The 25,295-nt window shown below is 46.7% G+C and overlaps 13 protein-coding genes across 13 annotated transcripts; 7 read left to right on the top strand and 6 right to left on the bottom strand.

The window, feature by feature from the left end:
• Window positions 1-121: 121 nt before the first annotated feature.
• FVEG_15990 (hypothetical protein) lies at window positions 122-2,211 on the bottom strand (the record flags this gene model as incomplete). The annotated part of the gene is made up of 4 exons (XM_018905218.1): window positions 122-724; window positions 775-1,090; window positions 1,138-1,433; window positions 1,486-2,211. The coding sequence occupies 4 exons, from the start codon at window positions 2,209-2,211 to the stop codon at window positions 122-124; spliced, it is 1,941 nt and encodes a 646-aa protein (XP_018752756.1).
• Window positions 2,212-2,955: 744 nt separating this feature from the next.
• FVEG_15989 (hypothetical protein) lies at window positions 2,956-3,517 on the top strand (the record flags this gene model as incomplete). The annotated part of the gene is made up of 2 exons (XM_018905217.1): window positions 2,956-3,028; window positions 3,102-3,517. The coding sequence occupies 2 exons, from the start codon at window positions 2,956-2,958 to the stop codon at window positions 3,515-3,517; spliced, it is 489 nt and encodes a 162-aa protein (XP_018752755.1).
• Window positions 3,518-4,120: 603 nt separating this feature from the next.
• Window positions 4,121-4,753, top strand: FVEG_15988 (hypothetical protein; the record flags this gene model as incomplete). The annotated part of the gene is made up of 1 exon (XM_018905216.1): window positions 4,121-4,753. One exon carries the CDS (start codon window positions 4,121-4,123, stop codon window positions 4,751-4,753), a length of 633 nt encoding a protein of 210 aa, XP_018752754.1.
• A 432-nt stretch (window positions 4,754-5,185) lies between these two features.
• On the top strand, window positions 5,186-6,527 carry FVEG_06999 (hypothetical protein; the record flags this gene model as incomplete). The annotated part of the gene is made up of 2 exons (XM_018895486.1): window positions 5,186-5,407; window positions 5,459-6,527. 2 exons carry the CDS (start codon window positions 5,186-5,188, stop codon window positions 6,473-6,475), a joined length of 1,239 nt encoding a protein of 412 aa, XP_018752753.1. The 3' UTR covers window positions 6,476-6,527.
• Window positions 6,528-9,018: 2,491 nt separating this feature from the next.
• FVEG_15987 (hypothetical protein) lies at window positions 9,019-9,443 on the top strand (the record flags this gene model as incomplete). The annotated part of the gene is made up of 1 exon (XM_018905215.1): window positions 9,019-9,443. A coding segment is annotated over one exon (308 nt), but the record flags the coding sequence as incomplete, so codon positions are not given.
• A 9-nt stretch (window positions 9,444-9,452) lies between these two features.
• On the bottom strand, window positions 9,453-11,903 carry FVEG_15986 (hypothetical protein; the record flags this gene model as incomplete). The annotated part of the gene is made up of 1 exon (XM_018905214.1): window positions 9,453-11,903. The coding sequence occupies one exon, from the start codon at window positions 11,901-11,903 to the stop codon at window positions 9,453-9,455; it is 2,451 nt and encodes an 816-aa protein (XP_018752751.1).
• A 1,256-nt stretch (window positions 11,904-13,159) lies between these two features.
• On the bottom strand, window positions 13,160-13,564 carry FVEG_15985 (hypothetical protein; the record flags this gene model as incomplete). The annotated part of the gene is made up of 1 exon (XM_018905213.1): window positions 13,160-13,564. The coding sequence occupies one exon, from the start codon at window positions 13,562-13,564 to the stop codon at window positions 13,160-13,162; it is 405 nt and encodes a 134-aa protein (XP_018752750.1).
• A 188-nt stretch (window positions 13,565-13,752) lies between these two features.
• Window positions 13,753-14,279, bottom strand: FVEG_15984 (hypothetical protein; the record flags this gene model as incomplete). Its single annotated transcript, XM_018905212.1, has 2 exons — window positions 13,753-14,113; window positions 14,176-14,279. 2 exons carry the CDS (start codon window positions 14,277-14,279, stop codon window positions 13,753-13,755), a joined length of 465 nt encoding a protein of 154 aa, XP_018752749.1.
• A 251-nt stretch (window positions 14,280-14,530) lies between these two features.
• FVEG_15983 (hypothetical protein) lies at window positions 14,531-15,578 on the top strand (the record flags this gene model as incomplete). The annotated part of the gene is made up of 2 exons (XM_018905211.1): window positions 14,531-14,823; window positions 14,879-15,578. The coding sequence occupies 2 exons, from the start codon at window positions 14,531-14,533 to the stop codon at window positions 15,576-15,578; spliced, it is 993 nt and encodes a 330-aa protein (XP_018752748.1).
• Window positions 15,579-15,749: 171 nt separating this feature from the next.
• FVEG_15982 (hypothetical protein) lies at window positions 15,750-17,472 on the top strand (the record flags this gene model as incomplete). The annotated part of the gene is made up of 2 exons (XM_018905210.1): window positions 15,750-16,329; window positions 16,898-17,472. 2 exons carry the CDS (start codon window positions 15,750-15,752, stop codon window positions 17,470-17,472), a joined length of 1,155 nt encoding a protein of 384 aa, XP_018752747.1.
• A 3,106-nt stretch (window positions 17,473-20,578) lies between these two features.
• On the bottom strand, window positions 20,579-21,451 carry FVEG_06997 (hypothetical protein; the record flags this gene model as incomplete). The annotated part of the gene is made up of 1 exon (XM_018895485.1): window positions 20,579-21,451. The coding sequence occupies one exon, from the start codon at window positions 21,449-21,451 to the stop codon at window positions 20,579-20,581; it is 873 nt and encodes a 290-aa protein (XP_018752746.1).
• Window positions 21,452-22,583: 1,132 nt separating this feature from the next.
• On the top strand, window positions 22,584-23,516 carry FVEG_15981 (hypothetical protein; the record flags this gene model as incomplete). The annotated part of the gene is made up of 2 exons (XM_018905209.1): window positions 22,584-23,237; window positions 23,283-23,516. 2 exons carry the CDS (start codon window positions 22,584-22,586, stop codon window positions 23,514-23,516), a joined length of 888 nt encoding a protein of 295 aa, XP_018752745.1.
• A 793-nt stretch (window positions 23,517-24,309) lies between these two features.
• FVEG_15980 (hypothetical protein) lies at window positions 24,310-24,894 on the bottom strand (the record flags this gene model as incomplete). The annotated part of the gene is made up of 1 exon (XM_018905208.1): window positions 24,310-24,894. The coding sequence occupies one exon, from the start codon at window positions 24,892-24,894 to the stop codon at window positions 24,310-24,312; it is 585 nt and encodes a 194-aa protein (XP_018752744.1).
• Between the last annotated feature and the right edge of the window lie 401 nt (window positions 24,895-25,295).

The following is a 25,295-nucleotide window of genomic DNA, read 5'->3' as shown; positions in this document are numbered from 1 at the left end:
CTTAAATATTGAGAAGGGACTCTAACGAATCCGCGACGCACTTCCCGGATAAATCCATAGGGTGTCGATGTATCTGGGCCAGCCAATCAATAGCACTACCTCTTCTGGTCATTGAACATCACTAATCGTCGGTAACTCTGATTTCGACGCCTCCGAACCGCGCTAAAACACGTAGGCCAATAACACATGACGGACTCCACGTGTGCTTGGTGTCCCAGTCTGTCGTGGTGTCAGTAGCCGTATCAGAGTCAGACTCGGTATCAGAGCCAGACTCAGACGCAGGCTTGGACTCGGTGTCATGTCTCATAATTTTAGGATATGAGCCTGATAGATCCTTTTTCAATCTAGTAGGCAGGACTTGCATGAATGTAGGATCTTTCCCTGCTGCGGTGGTTATAAGATTTCCGCCATCAATCTCTCCTGCCTTGGCGTGTGCGAGGTCATATGATCTTCCAGCTTGTCTGAGCTTGGCAGGGTTCATATATGCTGCAAGACATACCATTTTCTCGACAGGCATGTACAATTCGTCTCGTTCTGCCACAATCTTAGGTATGATTTCATATGTCCCAGCCTCAAGGGTGAGTTCGCAATTTACAGACCGTGTATCCAAGTGATGGACGGGCTGCACTTGGCAGATGGGCGTTCTCTTTCCCAGTAATCTCAAGGCAAAGTGAATCGTGAATTCATATTCGCCTCTAAGATCTTGGAAGTACCGGTCATCTAGCTAGTATCTCACTGTAAGTGGGCCAGTAGCAGCATTTCGATTGAACATACCTGAGAAAGAACCAGAACTACCATTCCATCTTGTGGGAGTTTCAGGATAAACCTCTTTTTTAAATAATCTCCTAGCCAGGGGACGCTCACATTTATCCACTGTTGTGTTATCGTCCACTGTTGATCGAAGAGGCGAGTCTTATAGATACAATGGAAGTTGTCTAACATATCTTGAAACGACATCCAAAACGTGCCATCATCTCCGAATTTGTGCTGCAATTTCTTCATCATGAAAGGGGTCCAGCTTTCAGAGCCATCAGACCATGCACCAACCCAATCTCCATAACCACTTGGGCACCTCTGACCCCATGGATTACTACCGAGTCAGTACAGCATAGTAAATGGTCTCAAATATAGACATACCGGATCTTGACCAGGGAAACTGTGTCTCCAAGCTCGTCTTCTACCTGAATAGCATCAAGCACAGTGTAGTCATGCCTCAAAGCAAGGCCATTTCTATAGCCATCACCTTGACTGCCAGTAGAAAGACTGAAGAGAAGGTTTCCCTCCCCTATTGCAAGAAGTTCGCACCAAAGCCGCTCTTTACAGAGAAGCATATCACCTCTAATGACAGTGGTGACACCACCAGTGAGGTCTTCAACTGCCGTACCCGCCCAGCCACTGTCAAGTGCCGCGTAATCACCATGAACTTTAGCGAACTAGGGAGTAGAGTTATATTAGATCAATAGACCTGTTTTGAGGGCTACTTACCGCTTTCTCTAGTAGTGGTAACCATGTCTCATCAGTGCCTCCACATTTTGCAAAGAAAAGAGCATCAGAGCCTGTCTGTTTATGCTTCCTATAGGTTAATGACATCCTCCCTGTAGTATCATATATGTCACTACTGATATCCTTTTCACACAGGTAAAGATTATCATCCACAACAGTAGAGATCCATTCACCATCTCGATAGAAAACAAATCCGTAAACACCGCAATTCTCATCACGGGCCACACAGATCCTTTCTAACAGGTCCTTCCGACGACTTACAGCAGCCAGACCTGCGAGCCACCAACAATTCTTGCTATTTCCTTGTTTTATGTCCGAGTTAAAACCGTTTGATACAAATTGCGGATTCTCGAAGATCCACGGTACCCTATGAACAGAGCCGGGGCGGTCACCCAAGTCTACGTCGTCTCTTATAATGCCAAAAAGGCAGTTATCATCGTTCGAAGAGAAGTCTCGATCAATATCGAATTCCGGATCACTGAATTTGTTGTTGGTGCGCATGCACTCCCTGACGATGGCCTGTACATCATCTTGACATTTTTGGGCTGCAGCATCATATGTTGCACTAGGCAATCGACAGGGAACGGCGATGTCGGCAAGCAAGTACTCATGGAGCTCGGGGGGGAAGATCGAAAGAACGTTTTCTGATTTTCTGCCACAGTAGTTGAACCAGAACTTGGATAATATCTCTTGAGAGCTGATAGACATTGTTCTTGTTCGATTGTGATTGAGTGCCAACAGAGTGTATAAACGCGTGAAAGAAACAACGACAAGGCCTGGGCCACTCCGGGTTTAGGCATTTATTATACGACATGTCTCAATTCTGGAACAAGAAAATAGCTTTAATTGTTGCATGTAGTATGAGGAAGATATATGATCCTGAAATCTGCATTTTGATAACAGCATATCAACCCTTGAATCACGTGGCCCTTTGCCGTATCAACTACTACCATTTCCTGGGAAATGATGTTCATGCCGCATGACAACTCAAGACCACAGCATCGCCAGAACAAGGCCATGTTATTGTCGTGACAAAGTGAAAGGTGCTGACTACAATAACCTGTGCGATTATTTAGTGAGAGGGTTATCCAGACCCCTAGGCGACGTCAACTACGATAAGCAATAAGCCGGTTGATGCTCCTGTGGTGGGAGACTCCTCGTTCCAAGGGTCTCATCGTTCCGAGGGTCATCTTCAAACTTAACTCTGTGCCTTTCCATTTACGTTGAGCCAAATCATTGTTTTGTTTTGATATATGGTGACACAGAAAGGACGGATTGTCGGTCATAGATGCCAATCTGAACGATATCGGAGGGTGTGGTGCTTTCGAAATGTTTAAGCGCCGTGGCTAAAACATATAACTTAAATAAGAAAACAAGAATTCGCAGAAATAGAATGTATTAAAAGCCTATTCTGATCTACAAGAAGGAAATTACCTTGAGCCCATTTACAATATGTCAAAACCCAGTAATGTTGAACGAAGCCAGTGGAGAACGAAGTGCCGACAACGACTGGCTGAGCATATCAGTATGTACATCCACCGGACGTGGGAGAAGAGCCAGACTAAATTTACAAGATAATAGTTTGAGTCTGAATATAGACCCAGCAGATGTACGATTGAAACCAAGCGAGGAAGATCCCTATCGATGGCAACGAAGCGAGGATAAAGAATACTTGTTTGAGAAACATCTCAGCAAGCTCTCTGTTGGACCATTGATGGAGCTTTACAGAGGAATAGGAGTCCATTTCAAAGCCATCAAGCCGTCGAGGGAGGCCGTGGTACAGCCGTCGAGGGAAATACAGGACCTAAAAGATGAAGTTGCCAGACTTAAAGACGGGAGGTCTGAGGTGATTCGGCAGGTAAAAGCTCAGATCGTGAAGTATAAGCGAGAAAATCACGATTTGAGGCGTTTGTATCACAGGCAACAGCGACTCCTCATAAGACATAGAGACGTACTGGAGGACCTGCTAAAAGAAAATGTGTCCCTCGAGCAAACCTTCCCATACCATAGATAATAACGAAATTCTATCAACCCACAGATAATCAAGAGCGAAGAAGGTCATCCACCATTTGCTCCGACGATGAGCCCTTGGGGGCTGCTTGCAATCCAATCCATCCACGACGTCGCTCTTTAGTATGTTCACAGGGTGGTCTTCCAAGCTTCGAAACATGTTCTCGTCTCTCCTTTCTCTCACGCCTATCAACTCGTACACGATTTCCCGTCCATAGGACAATGTCTGTGCATCTGTTGAGTCTCATGGCAAGTCCGCTTTTGAGGATACAATCGTCGTTAGAAACTCGACCAGAGTGGCCCTTCTTTCCCTCAGTTGCCTCCATCAGTCTTGACCAGAATGGGCAGGCTAATATTTAGCTTAGTAAAGGAAGTGTACGAAGGTTCATGGGGTGTGTGAGGCAGCGATATGAATTGTTTTAATATAGTAGTTCCATTGGATATGGCGATTCCTGATTTCTGATTTGGCCAAACGGATTATAGTAACACTCATGGCGTGCATCTTCTAAGCAACGGTAGTTCCGGCCAGTAAAACATAAAAAGCAGAGAACCTGCCCGCGTTTTCATGCGGCCTACCTGCCTTGATAGCCATTGGCCTTGCTCGATCATGGCGCTTAAAACCAACCTAGTTATTTTTGCCGATGCTTTTGTTCGGGGCATCCTCACTATTATCGAGTTAGCTCTACTGCTGGCCTTGTCCTTGGGAATACAGTTTAGCTCGGCTTACTTCGCTTGGTTTGTGCACCAGCATCTCCGACCTGCTATGGATGTTGATGCCGATTTATTCAAAACAAAAGAAGCCTTTATCTATTTCTCCTTTCTGACCATCTACTCGACTGTCGTCGCATGGGGAGCACTGCCCTACTACAGTATCCGGAAGGAGTTACCTATACAGGCAAGGAGCTGTCTCGCTGGCATGTTCTTCTTGTTTTCAACATCCTCGGCAGTAGTTTCAATCCGTGTTCTCTTCCACATGAAGCTATACTGGATTCGTTTCGTACAAGCTGATCTCCCGTACCTTGCAAATCATTGCCACGCAATGGTGATTTTGATTAGTGCTCTTGTCGGGCTTAATGCGAGTCTGGTTATTACTTTCGTGTCTTTTACGATGATTCTGGGTTATCCCACTGTCGTTTCATCAACACTTCAACAGATGTTAACGGATACTCGCGAAGTCATGAAGCGGGTTGGTTTTGGTGTACCAATTGAACAGGATAACGAGGATAAAGGTCTAGCTTAGAGCATCCTGATTTGATATCAGGATCTACGAATCATAATAAGCTTGTTGCTTTAAATAACTCCCGTCGGGTCCATAAACGAGCCAGTGCTTTGGTAGCGAATGACAGTGGCAGGTGTCGTTAGTAACTATCGGTTAATACTGCATGTTTATTGGCGGTCTTATGCATGGAGTTAGGGCTCACTACGGCTACACAGGTGTAGGTATGTTAGTCACTTTTTATTCGCTAGGTTCCGTACACGCCCAGCCCCATTGCCGTCGTGCCAACACTTCCATCCAATGCTTGAACTCGTTACTCATTCATGTGAACTTATACTGCGATCACTGACACGCTTCTCTGACAAATACTTAACGCCTCAGGGTCTCCAGTTCAAACCGTTGCTAATCTTGCGTCTGTTCCTGTCCTTCTATCAAAAGAAAAAGGACTTACCTACCATGAGGTCCAAAAGACGAGCGATAACGGCTGCACAATCAGATGCATTCCGTAACGCCATTTCAAGTTGCGAGGGTAAACTGAAGAAGCTGAAAACCCTCTACAAGAATGGAGTTCACTGGCAGAAGTGTCAATCTCTCGTCCAAGAGATACATGGCGAACTTGAAACTGCTATAAACCCAGCTGCCAAGCAGCCAGATGAGTCGGTCATCCACGTCAAGACAGTGAGTTCCCCTGCAACACCGAGTAAGAAAATGTAGCTAAATTTATCTTAGACCAAGGCTAGGGCTAAATCCCGAACAATCAACAAGCCATCAACCCGAACAAGCCCTCGTCGACGTGAGGCTTTAGTAGCACCTATCCCCGAACAGGTATACATGGCCTACTGCCACATGTCTAAGAGCTGGTTTGCCGTTCGAGTCCTACATATCGAGGGGATTGAGTCTTGTGGACTTCATGAGTCACTTCCTGACTGCTTCAACTGCGATGATGAAGGCCATTTTGATTGGAAACAAGGCTATGAGGATGGCGGTCCCCTCATCTCTTGTCGGCAGTTTCCCGTCATGTTCTTTGGGGGGGCTTCAACATTTGAGCGAGAACGGTATGGTTGGGTCGCTGCCAAAGATCTTCAGTCGTTTGACCCACAAGGGTATCAAGCTTCCCTCGTTCCCCATTACAACGCGGTGCTCACCTTCATTGCCGAGAGGAATTGCCCATCTCCTGGCAACATAACCTGTGAGCTCCAAAAGGTAGCTGAGGTAGAAACAACCGGCCCTCATTCTATTACCATAGAAACTTTGGCAGCGACTTCCTTTTCTTCAGCTGGAGCCCAAGACATCAGGACTCATCAAGGCTTCAACCCAAATGTACCGGGGCGCATTTCCTGCGAAAAGAGGAAGATTGCATCCGCTGCAATGGAACTGTTGACAAAACCCACCTCTGCCTCTTTGATTCAACCGATGTCTGCTTCGTCAGAGAACTCTCCAACGTTCTACAACCTGCCTCCTCTGAATCCCGCCCCTGCCGGAAACACCAAGTCTCTACCCACGATTCGGTCTCTCATTGAGAAAGTCTCTGCAGATAGGCACTCCAGTAACTATACAGCTGCGACCTACCGAGAGGTGGTGCCCAGGGTCGAGTGGCCATCATTATCAAGACCAATATACAAGAGACAGGTAACTCGGTCACCTAGAATCTTGCCAGCACCGTTTAACAGAGACTCACAGAGATACAATCCTATGCTTTCTGAGAACATAAAGATACTTAGAGCCCATCTAAATAAATTTATATAGCGATCCTCAGCCAGCTAGTTCAATTCAGGTTTCAATTTCATCTTATTTCCGCTTCTAATTATTTCGAGGTGAAATACAGCGTGCTCCGCAGGTAGCTTGAATATGATGCATCTGTGCGAGGCGCCTTATGTCCTTCCTGATGTCTGCGATTTCTTCCTTGTATCTTTCTCTGGTCGCAACTAAACGGAATTTTCGAAGTCTCGGCATCTTTCCAAGAAGCCTGTCTATGCGCCTCTGCTTGAGTCCAATGTTGCTGCATATTTTACAAGGGATTGAAATATGAGATGTGTTAAAAATAAGTTTCATGCCACACGTCTCTCCTATGCGATGTACCTTGTGGCAACGTTGTCGGAAACCATTCCATTTCCAGTACCCGCAAGTCCAGAGAGACTGATCGTAGAAACACATTGCGCGCCTTTCAAAGCAGCCCTGACAGAAGCTCCCAGTACCCAAGAGGATGTTTCTCTGTTTTGAGATTCAACAGTTCTAGCCTACCTCCGGGACTTATAGCAACCCTCGAATCTTATTCGCTGCTTCGCTGGCCAATGCAAGAAGGAGACTGCAGGTTGGGGTGTGTGTTTTGTTATACAATGCGTCATCGTTTATTGGCTATGTATCGATCAATCTACGCCTGCCGTGGCGGTAATACCACTCTTTCACAGCCATGTACCCGACGTTCGTGCCGTAGGAGAGAGCTCCTTGAAGCGAGACATGCTTTGCATATGGTGCATCGGTGCGGCTTCAAGTGGCACTCTACATACCTCCTACAAAGGCATCAGTTATTGCAATGGGAAATTTAGAGCCAGTCTTACCGAAGAGCGCGCCTCTGCTTGTGTGGTCGATGTTTACAGTTGGCCTGGCCTTCCCAGGGACAATGGAAGAGGCCATCCTCACATCTAGTCACATTGCTATAACCATTATACCTCCGTATATGAGTCAGATCCGTTGATACTTGGTCATTCTCTTCATGTGTCATAGTGTTACTTGCAAGTTCGTTAGCGGCCTCTTAACCATTAATTCTAAAGCAATTACCTAGAGCTTTCGCTTTTAATATGTAGCTCCGCCTCGGGCTGATCATCAGGCACTCCGGCGGATTGAGTCTCTCCAGCCATTGTTTCCGGTAGGCCATATGGCTGGACTTCTCCCGTATAGAGCAGCGACGGCCACGGTATCTCTTGTCTTATGTTGAAACAAAGGAACTGAGGAACCAAATAACATGAGGCATACGGGTGCCACATTGTAGCACTGTACCCAAGTTCAATGTTACTGGTGGCAGGAGGTTGTGACAGTGAACCATAATCAATATACAGAGCATTTTCTGTGTTTGCCAGTGGTGTTTTTTCTGTCAGCATGGTTCTTTAGAGGATGATACTGTGTTCGGTGGTGTAATACGCCGCCACTACACGGAAACCTTGAGGTTTAAATGTTGATATGGCATGAGAACAGCGCCAATACTGGGTCTCTGATTGGTGCCTCTTGAGCAAAGAATCTCAAGTCCCTGGATACACAAAACGAAATCCGAAATGTCGTTTTCTGATGTCTGCTTTGGATTTCCCAGAGCTTTTGACGAACTCTGCAGATATCTTCACCAAAACCCCGCCGAGTCTTGATCGAAACTTGCGTGGTGTTCATAGAAAAGTATTCTACGTCGAAATGTCTGTTGATAGTGGCCGCCGGAGCCCCTCAATCTGCTGTAGCAGTGTATGTACTCTCTATGACAATGACGTTCATTCCGAAACCCCAGCATATGCGGTAGTGTCCAACAACTTGACCCAAGTACGGGAGCTAGCAGCTGGCGGAGCATACGGCCGCCCATCGGACGCTTGGATGATTTATCAGGCATGTCTGCACGGGGATCTAATGATACAGGCACTCTCTGCAAATGAAGAAATTGATCTGAATCCAGTCGTGCTGGGCCAAATGGGTGATCGTGTATTTCACTTCTTGCTTCGCACCTCGCCAGATCGCTTTCACAGTAGCAAGCTGGGGGTCATCAAGAAACTCCTGCAACTTGGAATCGATCCCCTAGAGCCCGACCATTTCGGGAATACAGCCCTCCACATAGTGGCCGAGCTGCCAGCATATCAGGAGAGCATGCAACTAATGGATCTTCTTCTCGGGGAAGACACACCAAGCTTCGTCCAGGCTGCTTGCCTCTCTAATATAGATCGCAGGAACGGCCTTCACGATACGGCGGAAATTGGTAATACCGCACTGCATGTTGCCATCCTCCGCAATAACGAGGCTTGTGTAAAGAGACTTTTGGAAAGTGGAGCTAGTACTCGCCTTACAGGCTTGTCTAACGAAACACCTCTCTCATTAGCATTGCAAGGAAAGTGCACCAGTATCGTTCACCTTCTACTGGAGCATGGGGCAGTCACAAGATCAGATGTACTGGTGGCGCCGGAGATGATAGTGGAGCTATCTCTATGGGGGGATGATTCAGACACGGCCGGGAACTAAATTCACACCCTTCTCTCTATTATAAAAATGATGACTCTCCTCATGTATTATTTCTGTCCTTTCCTCATCTAAATATATCAAAATGCCTGACGTTCTTATGCCAATCCCACCGCCACCTCCCAAGTCTCCCAAGTCCAATGGCATGTTTGATCGTCGTTGGAAGCCGCCAGTCATTGTATATCAGAAATCATCAGATAACACACACCTAGAGTGCACCTGCCATAGAAATTTGCAGAAAGAGGTTCAAGAACTTAGAGCTTGCTATGAAGAGTTAATGGCTAGACTTCATAAGATAGAAGACGGTCGGCGGCCGGGTTGTCAGGTGACTCAAAATGAAGATATGAACCTAGCAGGACTTGATGATATGGAATATGATCGGTGTGAATAGGCTGGAGGTTGAATCAATCAGGATATAGGGGTCTCTATGTCTTGAATGGAAATCTTGTCTGCAAATCAACGCCCCAGAGTTATTCAGACGAGTGTATGGGTCGATTCATCCACAACCTTTCCAATACTAGCTCAAGCTGATAGTTGTTAATGTATCGTCGCTATCAATGAAGCCCTGCCATCCCTCATTCTGTGTTTCATATGCACCGATAAGAGTGGAACCATTAGAGCGAAACGAGCTATCGTCTTGATGCAAAGAACGGGCTGGGTTGTCAGTAAAACGTGAGAGGATAGGTGAACATGCACTAGAGTAAGAATGAATATGGGAATGACTTGAATCAGAAGAGTGTCCGTAATATAGCGGTGATTCTGTGGAAGCTGAGCTGGATACTCTCCATGGACCTTTAATCGAGGTCACAGGCTGGGGACGAGATACAAAGCAAGTTGTCGGTGAGGGTAGGGTTGACCTCGGAAGAGGATCAGTGAAGAAGCTCGCACGATTGCCTGGAGCACTGGCAATCGTATGGGAGGCTCGAATATTGCCATGTTGTATATTTTCGGGTGACGGAAGTACTGACCTCTCTGGAGAGGTGCTATAGATGCTGGGCAAGCAGTGTTGGTAAGATGGCGAAGGGACTGTTTCTGGCAACGGCGGTTTTTGCCTTCTCAGAGGTTGATCAATTTTAACTTTTGGTCGGCATAAAGCACAAGTGCACTCGGACAAGTGAACATCTTGTTGAGCTCGTGTAGATACACCTCTATGCACCATAGGTGGCTTCTTTAGTTCTGCCTTATGCCGCGAGACTGCATTATAGCCATTCAATCTTAGCAAGTTTCTACTCTCAGCTGTCTTTGCCTTCCGCCTTCTCAAAGTGTGGCGAGTCGCTGCGTTATATGTGTTTGCGGGCGTTGATTTGCATCTCGACAAGCTCTGCTCAGAGCCACTTGGCGACCAGATTGTAGAGCGATCAATCTGTGAGCTGGAAGGAGAGTCGTCGAACACGGTCCGGCTCTGATCAGCTACCATCGAGTACGACGGAATAGAAAGTGCGGAAGTGTTTGTGACCTCAGTTCCTGCCGTTTCCCAATCATCCAACTCTTCCACGCGGTTACTTGATCGAGCACTACCGGCGAGGCTATCATACTCCGAGATGAGATGATCCCAGAAATGAGAATCCTCTGTGGTTTCACTTTCGGCCGGGTCAGAGAGATCGCTCATAACCACATCTTCAGGGCCACATAATGACGCCTGAGGTGAGGCAAGTGGAGTATCGACATCCATCTCTGTGTCTTCGTGATATGGTAGTTTGGAAGGAAAAGATGCTACCTCCTGTACGTATGGGGCTGTTTGAATTGTGTTATTAGGTTTGTTTATACTAATGACCGCTCGCGAAGGATGAATGTCAAATGTAACGGGAGGCAGGAAAGCCCTCACCAAATCCTTTAGAATGACGATCTGGGTAATTCTTCCCGCAGGCGTTGTCTCCTTGCCACAAAGGTGAGGGAGAAAGGCGGCACTTTGGATGATGGGAAACATTCGAGCGAACGGCCTACCCCAACGATGCTCTACCCTACTCAGGAAGGCTTCTTCATCTTCTTTGTGGGGCTTTGTCTCAGGCTGGAATGGGCTTACGCGCTTCGACGCTCCTTGCTCAATAAGGCTATTTTGGAACCCCAAGAACTTCGCCCGGCGCTGGAACAGAGCTTCACACGCATATCTATCATTACTCGATATCCGCATCGTTGAATCGCCTGCCTCGATCTTTGGCTCGTCCCTGGACATAAAAGCAAACTGGCGGAGGGCTGCTATGACAACATTATTGTAAGCTAGGTCGAAATTAGGAGCGCCGAGTACCGACTGGAATTCTCCTTCCCCGACTTCGACGTAAGGTTCTGTCTCAACCCAGCATTTGCGGAGGACAGATCGCAGTGTTACCATGCCGTCTTCAGCTTTGACCGTTCGCTTGAGCTCAACCTCGTTAGGAATGAGAAGTGTCCATATGACCTGAGCAGCAATTCCCATGTACAGCATATTGGCCTGACATGACCGAAGACCAGGAATTACGCCTTGACTTTTCAGGATGGCCTTCTCCAGATCGTCTCGCTGTTTTTGATTTGTCGTACTGGGGAAAACCATCCCCGCCCGGAAGACAGCCCGTATCCACTCGCGATCAGACAAGCTGGTGGCCGGAGCGCGACCTTCCAGGAGCTTCACGGTCTCGGGGGTGACATCACGCTGTAAGGCATGATCGCCACATGTGTACGCAAACCATTGATTATATATATAGTTGAGGCAAGTTTGGAATTCTTTCAACAATCCCCAAGCGGCGTATTTGCAAATGTTGCCCAGGAATAAAGCATCCATAATGCCAGGGAAGCATATCAGTTTATCCAGAGCTCCCCGAACACCATGATGTCCATTAATCGCTTGAAAGTTCTTTCTCTTATTCGGGCTTAGCCTCATGTACCAATCGTTATAGTCTCGGCTATCAACGACGTAATCACGAAGCTTGGAGTAAATATGACCATTGGTGTAGGGTGTCTCATGCTGGAAATGGTCTGTTTTTCTTTGAATCATCTGATTCCTGGTTAGAGACGCTAGGCTCGTGCTGTGCAAGACTATGGTCCAATGCGACTCTGCGTCAAGATTTTTTGAAGCTTCAACCCGATGGCGACCATGAGTATATGCGACGTAATGTCCGCCCAGAAAGGGATAAGTGCGAACAGCGTTAGTCTGCCGCAAAGACGCCAAACCGCCCAACGCTCCTAAAATCGATGCAACATCCGAGTGATCCACATAACCATCGATCCAATGGGTGTGGTGTTGGTGGTCAATTGCTGTTTTATTGAAAAGAGTTTCAAGATGAAGCACCTGTTTTCTACTATACTGTCGACTTTGTACATCTTGATCAAAATAAAGATTCGCGACTGGAACCTGGACAATCCCTATAAGGCTTGGCACTTCTTCTGTCATTGTTCTGTGGATAGCAAATGGGCAGAATTGAGATGGATGTAATAGTAAGAATTGGTCCGTTAACTTAAAGGTTGGCTGGTGAAGGAGGGCCCACCTACTAGTGAGTCCATTACAGAAAAAAGACCCCTGAACACTGTTTTTTAGTAACTGGTTAGTATTCACGGAATTGAAAGGCGGAATACAGGAAAGGAGAATTAAAAGTGGGTTTACGGGAGACAGTTTATCGTTCCCCGCACCTTTAAGTGCATGCATGGTCACACAGAGGCTGCTAACCTCTGAATGATCAGGCAGTTCAGCCGGCGGGGAAGTTCACCTGGTACTTCTGAGCCATTTTCCCCCACCCACACTACCCATTGGGACGTATGCAGTTGGTGTGGCACTCTAAATGCTCAGTGGCGCGACTAGCGCCAACAAGACTACATTCACAATCAGCCGGCGCTTCCGTTTGCCGCGCTGAACGTCAATTCAAAACAACAGGAAATCTCATTCAGATACTTCTTAAATATAATTCACGGCGGCAAATTCCCGCTATACCGTTAGATGCTTACACTTTGGACATCCCATCGGCGAATGAGCACTGTTTGCAGGTAATCCCTGTAGTTGCTTGGTTGAAGGATTCTTAGTACTAACTAGCGTATCCATACTGCTGGGTCAACCTCTGGTTGGATGGTTGTCCTTTCTATGCAAGTTCAGAAAGTATCACTCTCTTATCACATCATAATTGGCAGTTCAATTGCAATAAGCGCTTCGAGATACGCAATGGCCTTCCCTGTTGCCTAATGTAGAGATATTTACGAGCCTTCCTTGATACGACCCCTACAGAATGGTCCCTTCGTCCGTGTGCCATTGAAAGAGCCTAACTAGAACATGGTGGCATCTATGGAACGGACGGGATTCTCAGTTGCCGTTTGATTCAACTCTGCACAGTTCTTACGACAATCTGTTGTTGAGACAATAACCCATTGTCTGATGCTGTTCAATGACTCTTGCTGTACCTCTATGATCTTGCGACGACGCTCCGACTCCTTCTCAGTCTCGTTCAACTTCTTCACAATCTGGTCTTGGAAGATATTGTACTCGAATTGTAGTTCTTGGTATCTGCGGAAGAGTGTCTCGTTTGCTTTTTTGAGATGTTCGTTCTCTTTCCTGATTCCCTCAGGGCTGCAGGGATTCCCATACTGCATACACGAAGACGCAACCTCTTTGTAGCTGCATGTCGTACGCTCTTCCGGGATGGGGGGCAACTTCTTGTCACGTATATCCATGGCTGGAAGTGATGGTTTACTGCCCTTAAGTTGACGGGTCATCACTTCTCTTAATAGTTTGGTAAAGAGCACCGAAGTACAGAAAACAGTCTTGTGTATTGGCTTCTACGTGTTGGCTCTTTAAAACAAGAACCTGATTCCCGCATACACTACTCTGCTACATTCTCATCCTAATTCATGTCGAACCTTCAGTGATAACCCAACCCCCCCAGCACACCTGAGTCAGGCACCGAGTCTTGGCTGAATCCAGAGTCTGAGTAATCAGACAGAGAGTCAGAGCCCTCGTTGTAGTCAGAGAGTCCGTACCTAGGTGACTCCAACAGACCAATGCAGTCGTTCTGTCGTTCGATGATCGCCTGCGATCGCTCGAGTAGATACATTTCTAGTTTCTCAAGTCTCTCGTCCTGCTCATTCATTTTCTTTTCAATATGATCTGTCTTCTTGCTGATCTGGTCCAGCTGTTTCTGAACCTCGTCGAGTTGCTGGGCTGCCTTGACCTGATGCCTGACAATCTCAAGGAGAATTTGAATGGTATCAGTAGAAGCTCTGCTGTTAATCGGGTTCGCCTCGATTAGTCCTTGTCCTTTCTACTACAGAAGTCTTGCACGCACCTTTGTACATCAACCTGAGGCTCTTTACTCTGCCCAAAGTCAGGAGCAAAGCAAAAGTCACCCGAATTATCAGGCATATCCATGAAGGTGTCAAAGGAATTCATGATGTGTGTTTGTTGCAGTGAGAAGAATTGTAAAGATGGAGCTGAGAAGCATGAAGAGGCAGGTTAAGTGCGGCTTTATATACAGAAGACAGCAAAAGCCCATGCGCAAAGCTGGAAGGCAACTACAGCAATCTAATAACAGGAAACAGGAAAACAACTCCGCTAATTTCATAAATAGTCCTTGCTCCTCTCAAGAAGGCGTCGGAGAGACACCTTTCGCTAAGCATTACTGAACGCAACGATTCTAAATCATGATTAGCTACGCCCTACTTCTATCTTTTGGCTTCCTTGGTGTAGGTCTCGGTGCAGGTATAGGAGATCTCCAGGGATTTTGCACTGAAGAGCCTGCATTAGCTGTTGAACCTGGTACGCAGCTGGCCATGAAACTCAACATCAAAGATGATGCTCTATGCACAGCGGAGATCGCCTTCTCCGAGTACCTAACGTTTTCCTGGAGATTCCAGCCTGAGCACTGCGGAGGTCCGCAGTTAGCCCAGTTCACTCTTCCAACCGGCATCCCAAATGGGGATGCCTATATCACATGGTGCTACACACCTGCGTGACATACATTACGTACTGCAAGTACTAACGCCGTTCAGGGGCTGTGCCGATGAATCCTTGTCTTGCAACCGTATCGTGGTAAGCAATGGCAAGGGTGACCCAACCTTGCCAACACTGATAACCGAGACTGCCCACTGCGTCTCGCCAACCACTCTCATCACCCATGTTGTCACTGCCGATCCTGAAAAACCGACCGGTGTATTCTTAGATACTAGGTTGCTGTATCCTATTATCCCATCAAGTGCCAATTTGGATACCACTTCCCCTGTTGCGACCACCCCAGCCACTCCAAGACAGCCATGGATTACGCCGAGTAGCTACCGATCTCTTATAGGAACGGGAGAATCTCGTAAGCCCCATGAAACAAGCGCGCGGTTGCCTACAGGCACGTCTGCTGTTGCGACCTCGACTGCAATCAACACGTCGACTAACACGGCCTCGATCACTGTCCCTGTTCTCGTTCCCATAGATGACACCACCACCACAATCACTACTACCAACACTGCCCCGGTTACCGTCCCTGTTCTTGTTCCTATAGATGACACCACCACCACCCCCACCACCACCACCCCTTCCTCCGCAACCAACACTGCCTCAGATACAGCCCCTGCTCTATCTATCCCTAGCGACCGCACCACGGAAGGCAGCTGGACCAATAAGCCCTCTTATATCACCGTAACATCTATCATTTCAACATGCCTGATGCCAATGCCGACATCGAAGGATGTGCAAGGATGAAGATGGTGCGTATTGGTGTCGTTGGTTTGGTCCGAAGGATATCGGTGGATACAAATCTAAATCCTGCGGTGCGGGATCACTGTTATTTAAAGTAGTGCTTTCCCAAAGATATAGCTGTTTATTAGCTCTGGTCCGTATCTCAATACAATCATTAGCACTCATCTTTCCGTCATGAGCCATAACAATTCATACATGCAGACTCGCTCTCGGCAACTGGCTCCAGCTCCAGAACCAGCTCCAGCTCCAACCCCTCCCTCCTCACTCAGAAATGGAAGTCAGAACCATCCCTCAAGGCACACATCTCAGCCTCGTGCCGTAGATCGCTACGCAAGCATGGAGTCTACTACCGGGACCAATCCGCAAGCACCGAGGCTCGAGGCATATCAGCTGCCTCCACTACAAGACGGAATATCACTTCCAAGTTCTCTCCTACCATTGCCAAACTCTAACACCCAACCGGCGACCCAACCCGTCGAATACGTGGCTGATTCACCCGTCGATTCAACGTTGATGTTGAGTCAACCGGACAGAGTAGACGACCGAGATTACGATAGATATGAGGCTCAAAACAATAGCCAGGTGTCACAGGAGCAAGAGTTATGGGATAGACTTCAGTCAGTTGAGTCCCAGAACAGACAGCTTATGAACAACATTGCCTATAAAACACATCAGAACATGAAAACTACTGTGAAACATGATTTTCGGCTCGATAGGCTAGAGCAGGAAATCAGGGAATTGAAGAGAAAGAGCCGTAGATGACTCTGACTCTATTGGCTCTATTTTTAGTTCTAGAATTTCTATCTCGCATAATATATAGCACACTCCTTAGCCTAGCAATTCTACCAGTCTTTCATTACCTCTAAACATGAATCTTTTGCCATCTGAGACATTGGCGGTAGTGGCCGCTCTACTCCCACATGCTGACCTCTGTCGGCTCCGCTTGGTCAGCCGCCGATTTGCAGCAATTTCGTACCCCATCATAAGTCGCCAGCTGTCCTTACTTGATACCTCTTGGTGCATTCGGAAGTTTGCTGATTTTGTAGCGGAACAAGGGCCACTTCTCCAATTCACAAGAACAATCACAATCTATTGCGGAGAGTGGCCCCGTTGCCCAAAGTCTGAGTGGGAGACACATCCACTGCTACGTCCAGAACTTCACCCAGCTTATCTATTACGAAGAAATGAGCAAAAGAAACTTGCCAAGGCAATTGAATGGAGCTACGAGAAATACTTAGATTTTGTTAACGAGGAGGAAAATAGGCATCTATACACAGACAAACGAGTGCTCCAGTCATTATTGCTCTGTATACCCAACCTAGAAGCCCTAAGGTTTCGGCCGTACCGGACGTCATACAGAAGTCTCTCACAGAACTCAATGTATCGATCATTTGTTGATGATATAGGTATCAGGCCTATATTCCGCGGTCTTTCAGCCAGGACCATCGAAACTTATGCCTTGGTGCTACCAAAGCTTGAAGCAATGACAGAGTTGTGTCTCGATGGACGATTGGCTCTTGATCAAGTATCGCTTAATGCTACCAAAACGATCCGATCGCTCAAGTTAGTATCTGTCGGAAAGCTGGATGGCTTCACTGCGTTTATGGCTGCTTTCCCTTGCTTGGTTCAATTTTCCTTTGAGTCTCGGAGTACTGTATTACTTCCACTTGATCGAACTGCTTGGCCAAAACTCCAATTCTTACGCTTGATCGGTGTATGGGTCAACAAGGAGGCAATATCGCACGTGATTGCTATCGCAGAGTCACATAAACTTACCTGGGAGTTTGAAGCTGTCACCTTGGCGAACAGTACACGGGGCTCATTATGGGCGGCAATCCACCAAAATGGTCACCAAATCACATTCACCAGCAACAACAGGGCGGTGACCTATAAATAGATTTTTTTTTGGATCTTATTTCTGAATTCCACATCTGGTAAACTGGACATAGCTTTGAAATTATTGGCTAGAAGGCTTGGTAAACTGTTTTCAGTTTCCAGTTATTTTCTGTTCCCAGGAGCCTAGGTAACAAGGAGTAAGCTGTCTTGAGTAGTCTCCCTGGTTCCCAGGGAGGATTCATTAGGGAAGACTGTTTTCGGTTGCCCTCTGTTCGTAGGAACTTTCTGTTCCTATTCAGGAATGAGTCGAAACTGTATTTTCTTTTCGTTCTGTTCCCAGGGATGAGTCGAGACTGTATTTTCTTTTACTTTCTGTTCCTAGGGATAAGTTAAGACTGTATTTTCTTTTACGTTCTGTTCCTAGGGATGAGTTAAGACTGTATTTTCTTTCATGTTCTGTTCCCAGGGATGAGTCGAAACTGTATTTTCTTTTCGTTCTGTTCCCAGGGATGAGTTGAGACTGTATTTTCTTTTACTTTCTGTTCCTGGGTCTGTTCCTAGGGATGAGTTAAGACTGTATTTTCTTTTATATTCTGTTCCTAGGGATAAGTCGAGACTGTATTTTCTTTTACGTTCTGTTCCCAGGGATAAGTCTAAAAGTTAAAACTGTTATAGTACGGTTCCTTCTGGCTCTAGGGGACTAAGAAAACTGTCTTGAGTTAATGATATTTCCTAGGACTGATCTGCTTTCTGCCTTAATTTAATGTTTTCTGCTAAGCTATAATATAAACCTGTTTGAATTACCTCCTCTTCTCCTAAGGACTTGAATAAGGTGTCTAGATTTGCCTTCTCTCTCTAGGAGTATACATTCACGGTTCTCAATAGCTGAATAACCATGTTATTCCCATGGCTACAAGTACGGCATACCACTCTTACTGGCACTTTAGAGCCGGCTCTATATGAACACACAAGCCTTTACCGAGCTTTTACGGACACTTGCCAGTTGATACTAAGTTTCGTCGGGTCGGTAGAACAACAGTTGGTTATACCATCGTCAAGCTTGTGTGAAGATTCACATGGTATATGGCTCAGGAGGTTTGACGAAAAGACCGTCGTGGCCGAATATTGTATGCCATATGAACCTGAACAGGCCCGTACAAGAGCTTTTGATAAACTTTGTGGAGAAGTTTTGGCACCGCTGAGCTCTTTGATCTTGTTGAATGTGGATAGCTTGGGCGGACTTGAGTCTGCTGTCAAGCTTATCGTCAGATGGATGGCATATTCGTCTCTGGTAGACAACCTACCAAATCCTCAGTTGATCGTAATCTCGAAAAAGGCATTCAATTATACTCAATTACAGGGTTCCATAACAACCGAACTCTTGTGCTTATTACGAGAGTTGCACCCTGAGCACCCATATAGCAGAGATGAAGTTGTTCAAATGTGGAATCGTCGAGTGGGTGGGATCCAATACATCTGTAATGACAACCGTGCAAGCATTATGGTACACTTAAAAGCCGCATCGCACGTTCGCCTCTCTTGGGGGTTACAATTCTCAAGTCTCAACTTCAAAGACCTGCTTCAGAAGGCAGTCATCGCGTCGTGGCAAAGCAATAAGGATTTCGATATTCTCCAAGCTCTAGGTGTCTCAAACCCCTTAACGACAGACGCTTCTAGATATCTGAGCCAGTTTCTCGCTGCAGTTCATCAACAGGACAGCCTGGCTGTCGCATCATCGTGTTTGGCTTATCGATTGTACTCCCAAGCTTCCCATGGTTTGTTGAAATGAAAAGGTTCAACGATCGCATGGGTATAAACTAATGTGATTTAGTCTTCCATCCCGCATTAGCGTTCCAGTCATTTGTCAAGCCAGCTCTCCTACATATGGCACAGCCACAGCAGTCTATAGAGATTATCAGGCATCATTTCGTCTCCTTTGTGGTAAGTGACGGTAAAAACATTACGGAGCATCACATAGCTAGGATGAGAGATGAGATACGCGTCACGCTTTGTGGATGCAACTTGTGCCTATTTGGAACCCCAATCCACATGCTCAGTTGTGGCCACTGGCTGTGCAGCTATTGCACAGCAGTCACTCAGGAGCTTTCTCTAGATGGCAAATGTGTGTTGTGCGGGACAGAAAATGCAGAATCATTTCAGAAACAGCCTCTGCCAGCTGGGATCCGCACTTTAGAGCTCCTTGGAACCAAACCTCCTCTGAGATTCTTGCACGAGGTCCGAAAGCTGTTGTTCGGGCACCTCATAGAATATGTTGACTTGGTGGTGGGAGCTGAATCAGGTGAGCCGAACAATCTCGAGGTTACATAGAGATCTAACAAACAACAGCAGATCAATTGATACAGAGGTATTTTAGTGACAACTGCGGGCTTCCACAGCTCTCCAGGGACATGCAAGGCAAGAAGAAGACAATTCAGAGAAAGGCTCTCAAGCCTTCCACAAAAAAGACTTGTGTTCTTACTGCTATTCACAAAGGTGGTTGTTGGCTCCGAAACTATGGTCCTAGTATACCAGCTCAGCGGCGCCCCCCCTTGCTGCGGTCCCTATCACACAAGCAGAGGAAGGCGGAGGCGATCGATATTGAGGAGCAGGTTGTATTAGAGTGCAAGGGCTTGTGGGGAGCTGCACCTCAAGTAAGGATCCGGTGTGAGGATGAAGTCGAACAGAGCACTGCAGCAGTCGCGACGAAGCTGTTTTCCGCACTGTTTTATGTCAAGCTTGTCTCACGGAACTCTCATACTCTTTCATTTGAGATTGAATTGAAGTGCCGGCTATCACCTGGAAGCCACTTAAGTGCGATTTTATATAAGATCCGAGAGAAGGATTTGATGGTCTCTTATAGAGCTGGAGGCCGGTGGCAGTGTGAACATCTCTGCTTGCCCTACTTGAACCATTCCAAACCTCTCACCAAGCGGTTTCTTATCAAGTCCTTCACGCCAGAGGCTACATTAGAAGTCAAGATTGACAGTCCGATAGAGTTTGGAAGGCAAGAGTATATTAGCAACACACCTTGCAAGTTGTGGGATCTAATTCACAAAAAGGTGCCTGGAGGAAACATGGAATTGCCGGATTGTCAAACAAGTAGTATAGATTATAAGATAGATTCACTACTAGACTTCTGTACAGACGTTTGGGGGAAATAGAACCAGCTATTGTGATAACTTGGAGTAAAAGGAATGTCCCTGTGATCGAGTCATCATTCTTCGGCGGCGGTCTCGATCATCCGGACCCGCCATGGACCGCCGCTTTCTCATGCTATCTGGCCCAGAGGCTGTCCTCCTTTTATTGTTAGCCTGTGGTGTGGCTTCGCGAGACCAACACAGGCTGTCATCAGAACGTCCGGAAGGTTTGGGCAACTGCTCAGATCGCTGCAAAGCTTCCGGCCTCACTTGAGCCTCTAGCTTTTGGTCATAAGGGTCATCCAGCAATGAAAGAAGAGACTGTTCAAAGTCCTGCTCTGTTGCCACCCTGTTCTGTGCAGGACAGTGCCCGGCGTTCATATCGGGGACCGGCGTTCCTCGAAGTGAGTCAGAAGCCTGACTTTCTACCCCTGGTGCTAGCAAAGCAGCCGGCTGAAATGTATGACTTGCCTCTGAACATGTATTATCTCGGCAGGAATCAGAAGACAGGCTCTCTGATAGACTCTCTGGGCCCAAGCGGAAGAAATCCGGCTGATGAGGCATCTCTGGAAAGGGGGTGTCGCGTTGCTGGTCTGGAATACGAACCCGATCACGCGGAGTACTAGACTGCCGAGCGGCCACAGTATCGAAATCATCAGGCCCGAGGATTTTGCGAGGCCTTACACCTGCTGACTCAAAAAACTCATAGAGCTCGGGCCACTCTTCTCTTCGATGTGAAGCATATGCAAGCGATTCTCCGCTTCCAGGAATCACATCATCGCCAGGCTGGATGAGAATCATGACCCTGGGATGTAGCAAATTGAACAGAGTGTTGCCTTTCTTGAAGAGCCCATTAGAGCGAATCTGAAAAGTGCGCGCTGGCGTGTTTGGAGTTCGAGACATTTTTGTGATTGGTTTAGATAGGAGTGGGGGTTGATGAGTGGAAGTTTGTGATTTGTTTTCTCTAACACTTGACAGGAATGCATACTTATACTTGGGCTGTTACCGCTGGAAGCGGCGGCTCCTCGATGGGGAGCGGGCATAGGAGCGGATGGATGACTCTAAATTTAGAGCCAGGGGAACTTTTATCCAGAACAGGAAGAAAAGCGCTTGGCTACAGCAGGTGATTGGGCAATTATAAGACACCGTGATTGGCTACCGCGGCATGTGCAGCAGGGGGCGTTATTTAAGTGAGTTATCTGATTGCAGTTAACTGTTAGTCGTTTAGACGCGCGGTTGGCTGGCGAATCAGTCATCCTACACTAAAGTCCTCTACTGTATAACAGAGCCTGAAAAGTGAATGTCTCTGAGTATACCTAGATGATGAAGCCAAGAAAGCATAGCAGAACAGACAGCCCAAGTCCATTCTACTTTGAACAACGCACTATGAAAGTATTCCGCAAAGTTTGGGCCTATATCCGCCACCCGCGCAAATTCCTTAGACTTGCAGGCAAGACCTGGAGGTTTATGTTGGGAAGCGCATATATCAGCTGCGACGGAAAGACCATTACATATGGACACCTCATTCTCCTAGTAATCTGGCTCGCGGCTAATGTTGTGTTCGATCTCGATCTAAAATGGCTAACACCACTCGGCCCACCAGCAAGAAGAGCAGGACTGGCAGCTGTGCTTAACCTCGTCATGGTGATCCTTGGTGGTAGGACATGCTATATTGCTGACCTGTTTGGGATTTCCTTACAGTTCTACTACCTGTTACATCATTGGATGGCGAGAGTCGCCCTCTTACAGTCGCTTGTGCATGCTGGCATTTGTGTGCGAAAGCAACAAAGGTGGACATCCGTTTCTGGCATTGGGATGGCAGTAAGTATAAGCCTAGATGCCCACCTCCATTTCATAGGTACTCACGTTACAGTCTGGTCTTATACTCATCCTGATCAATATTTTCTCCGTATACTATGTACGAAAAAAGCATATTGTTTTTTTCATATGGTGTCACAGGTTGCTTGGATGCACTTTCCTGGGGCTCCTGCTCACCCATCTGTGGCTCGCAGAATCCCATACAGCCGCAGTAATCATGCTTTTCGTGGCAGGAATATCAGTTCTGTCGATGCTGTATCGTTGGGCTCGTTCACAGAAGGCTCAAGTGGGCGCCAATAGATATTGTCTTGAGATCACAAGTCCCCACGTCCAAGCTATGTTAGACACCCAAGCGACTCGAGTCACATTCCGGTTACCAAGAGACACCGCTATCTATCCCGGTGCTTATTTTTACATTTTTAACGAGCGTGAACCCTTTTGGAGACGTTATCTCGGAAGACCTATGTCGGTGTATGATTGGAAGAGTTCGAAGCTATCAAGTAACGAGGATTTTGCTTCTGAGCTTGTCTTTCTTGTCGAGGATTCCCCATCTCAAACTCCTCTCCTTCAAAACAACCGGCTAACCATTGATGGGCCTTACGGTCAGAATCTGAGACTAGAAAAGTACGACCATGTGTTTCTTCTTGCCGAAGGCATCGGGATTGCTTCAGTGCTTCCCTTTGCATCCGCACTCGCACGCAGACGTCTTTATGATAACGAAAGGAAAACATCAGCCGCTAGTGGGCCAAATGGACGGCTGTACCTTGACAGAACAAGGCGAGTAACACTCTTATGGGCTATGGAGCAAAACTCTCAACTAGAATGGGCCCGGCACGAGATTGATCGATTGATGAATCTCGACCCGAAATCGGTATGATCCTTCTGCTGAGATTTTCTCGTAGACTGACCATTGTAGAAGTTTCTGCACGTCTGGCTATATCAACCGACCGAACCAGACCATCGCCACGTCTTCCCTCGGGTAGCTGAGGTTCAGCCGGAATTGAAAACATGTAAATCGTTTCCCAAGCATTGCAAGATCAGTTATGTGCCAGAAAACCGATGGTCTGAGGCATTACGGCATCAGTTATCAGGGACCATGGAGACTGCCCCAGGTACAAAAGCAGTTGCCAGTACGTTATCTCTATCATAAGTCGTCCGCGTCTAACCTCTTTCTTAGTGTGCGGAACACCCGCCTTTCGAACAATGGTTGAAAACATAACCAAGGAACACCATCATGTGGATTTGTATGGTTTGGAGCATCAGCCAGTACGACGTAGGAAACCTATTGTAGTTGTCTCGGAAGATGTAGGCCGCCAGCTCGCGCCTCAGCATCACTCTCTACCTGTCTTGCCCCCCATCCAGCACACCACTCATCTACGTACGGAGGGGAGCCTTTCTGGTTCCTTTATAGTAGAGGAGGAATATGAAATGAGATCGATGTCACAAATAAGGCAGCTCACTGGAAGGATTGCAAACTAGTTACTATAGCTAAACTCTCGAGCCGGCTCGAAATTCTATACTATGCCTCTATGCCCACAAACTCTTTTGATCCTCTTCAGCCTGGGTTCATTGCTTTGTGAATTATGCTCCCATTTTAATGTATTATTTTAGCTGCAAGCTCTTTCAGCTCCGGTCTCAGGCCACCGCAGCTGCTGCTGCCTGGTGAAATTTTGGCACGGTACTATGAATAGTGTCAACAAAGCGAATACAGTTTTCAGAAACTAATACTGAGAAATCAGTAAGCGCCATCAAGATAAAAGGCTTGTCAAAACAAGGTTACGAAGTATAGGGAGTCTAGGCCATGCCGGTCAATATATGATTACTAAGTTTAAGCTAATTGGCAAGTTCCGCGAATTGTAATGTATTTCCACATCTGCTATTGATGACAGTACACCCGAACCCGCTCAAAATGAACAAATGCCAGTCACAGAGGTATAGTTTATCTAATCAAGATCCCAGTCAAACCACATCCCAGCAAAGTTCTCCAAAAGGAATGGGACTAGAACACGAAGAAGGATGAGCATAGACCTCACAGAGTGGGTGTCATGCGTCCATGTCCGGTCTTGTCCATCAAGCAGTCTTGCCATTGTTTTCAGTGATTCGTTAACCACATGAAGACGATATAATAAATTCTGTATTGATTTCTTAAGTTCCGTGTTAGAGAAACATTCGTGTTCGAGTAATATACTGTTGCTGTCTAGTGTATTTTGCAAAAATTGGCGGCTTATGTTATTGTATTGGCCATCTGCGATAAGCGGTCCAGGGTTTGGATAATACACATCACGTCTCAGGCGATCTTCAAAGATCGAGGCAAGTTTCCATATAGTATTTGACTCTGTCGCTTCTAGCCACTCGATGAATTGGGCCAAATTATCCCATTGTCGTTGGCTAAGTGATCTTGTTGACCACTGATCTTCTTGGAATGCTGTTGTTACGTCGCTTAGATTATCGACATATATTGGGATCTCACCAGATAGGCTTTCAGGGATACCATTCTCTTGGTCTTCATGGGGGCTGGGGTAGTCCATGTTTGGTCGTCAAACGTGGAAATGACTGTATCGCCGTTATCTGGCCAAACGGCTATGCGTTTGTTCATAAAGGGCTTGGAGAAGCTGGATGGCCTGAAGTTTTCAACTTTCATAACCCTTGAAACACAAAAGCGATTCATTGATTTCGCATATTACGATACTTGTTTCCTGTTAAATGCCATGGAGGTAGGCAGGCAACTTTTTGCACAGTATAGTTTGCTTCTAGTATCCAGATATAATTGTGGTTCACTTTATTTTACTCTTTATCCTTAACTCTATACAAAACAACGCATTGTGACAATGGTTGATAAACAATATTTATACCGCACTGCACGCTAATAACAGAACTATCCCTTTGGATCCGAGGGAGCACCAGTTCAGTATTTTTGTAGGGCATACTC

The sequence above is a fragment of the Fusarium verticillioides genome, chromosome 7 (genome assembly GCF_000149555.1).
Source record: "Fusarium verticillioides 7600 chromosome 7, whole genome shotgun sequence".
NCBI classification, from domain to species: Eukaryota; Fungi; Ascomycota; class Sordariomycetes; order Hypocreales; family Nectriaceae; genus Fusarium; species Fusarium verticillioides.
The sequence above is the reverse complement of the archived record's forward strand: the minus strand, read 5'-3'. Positions and strand labels throughout refer to the sequence as shown.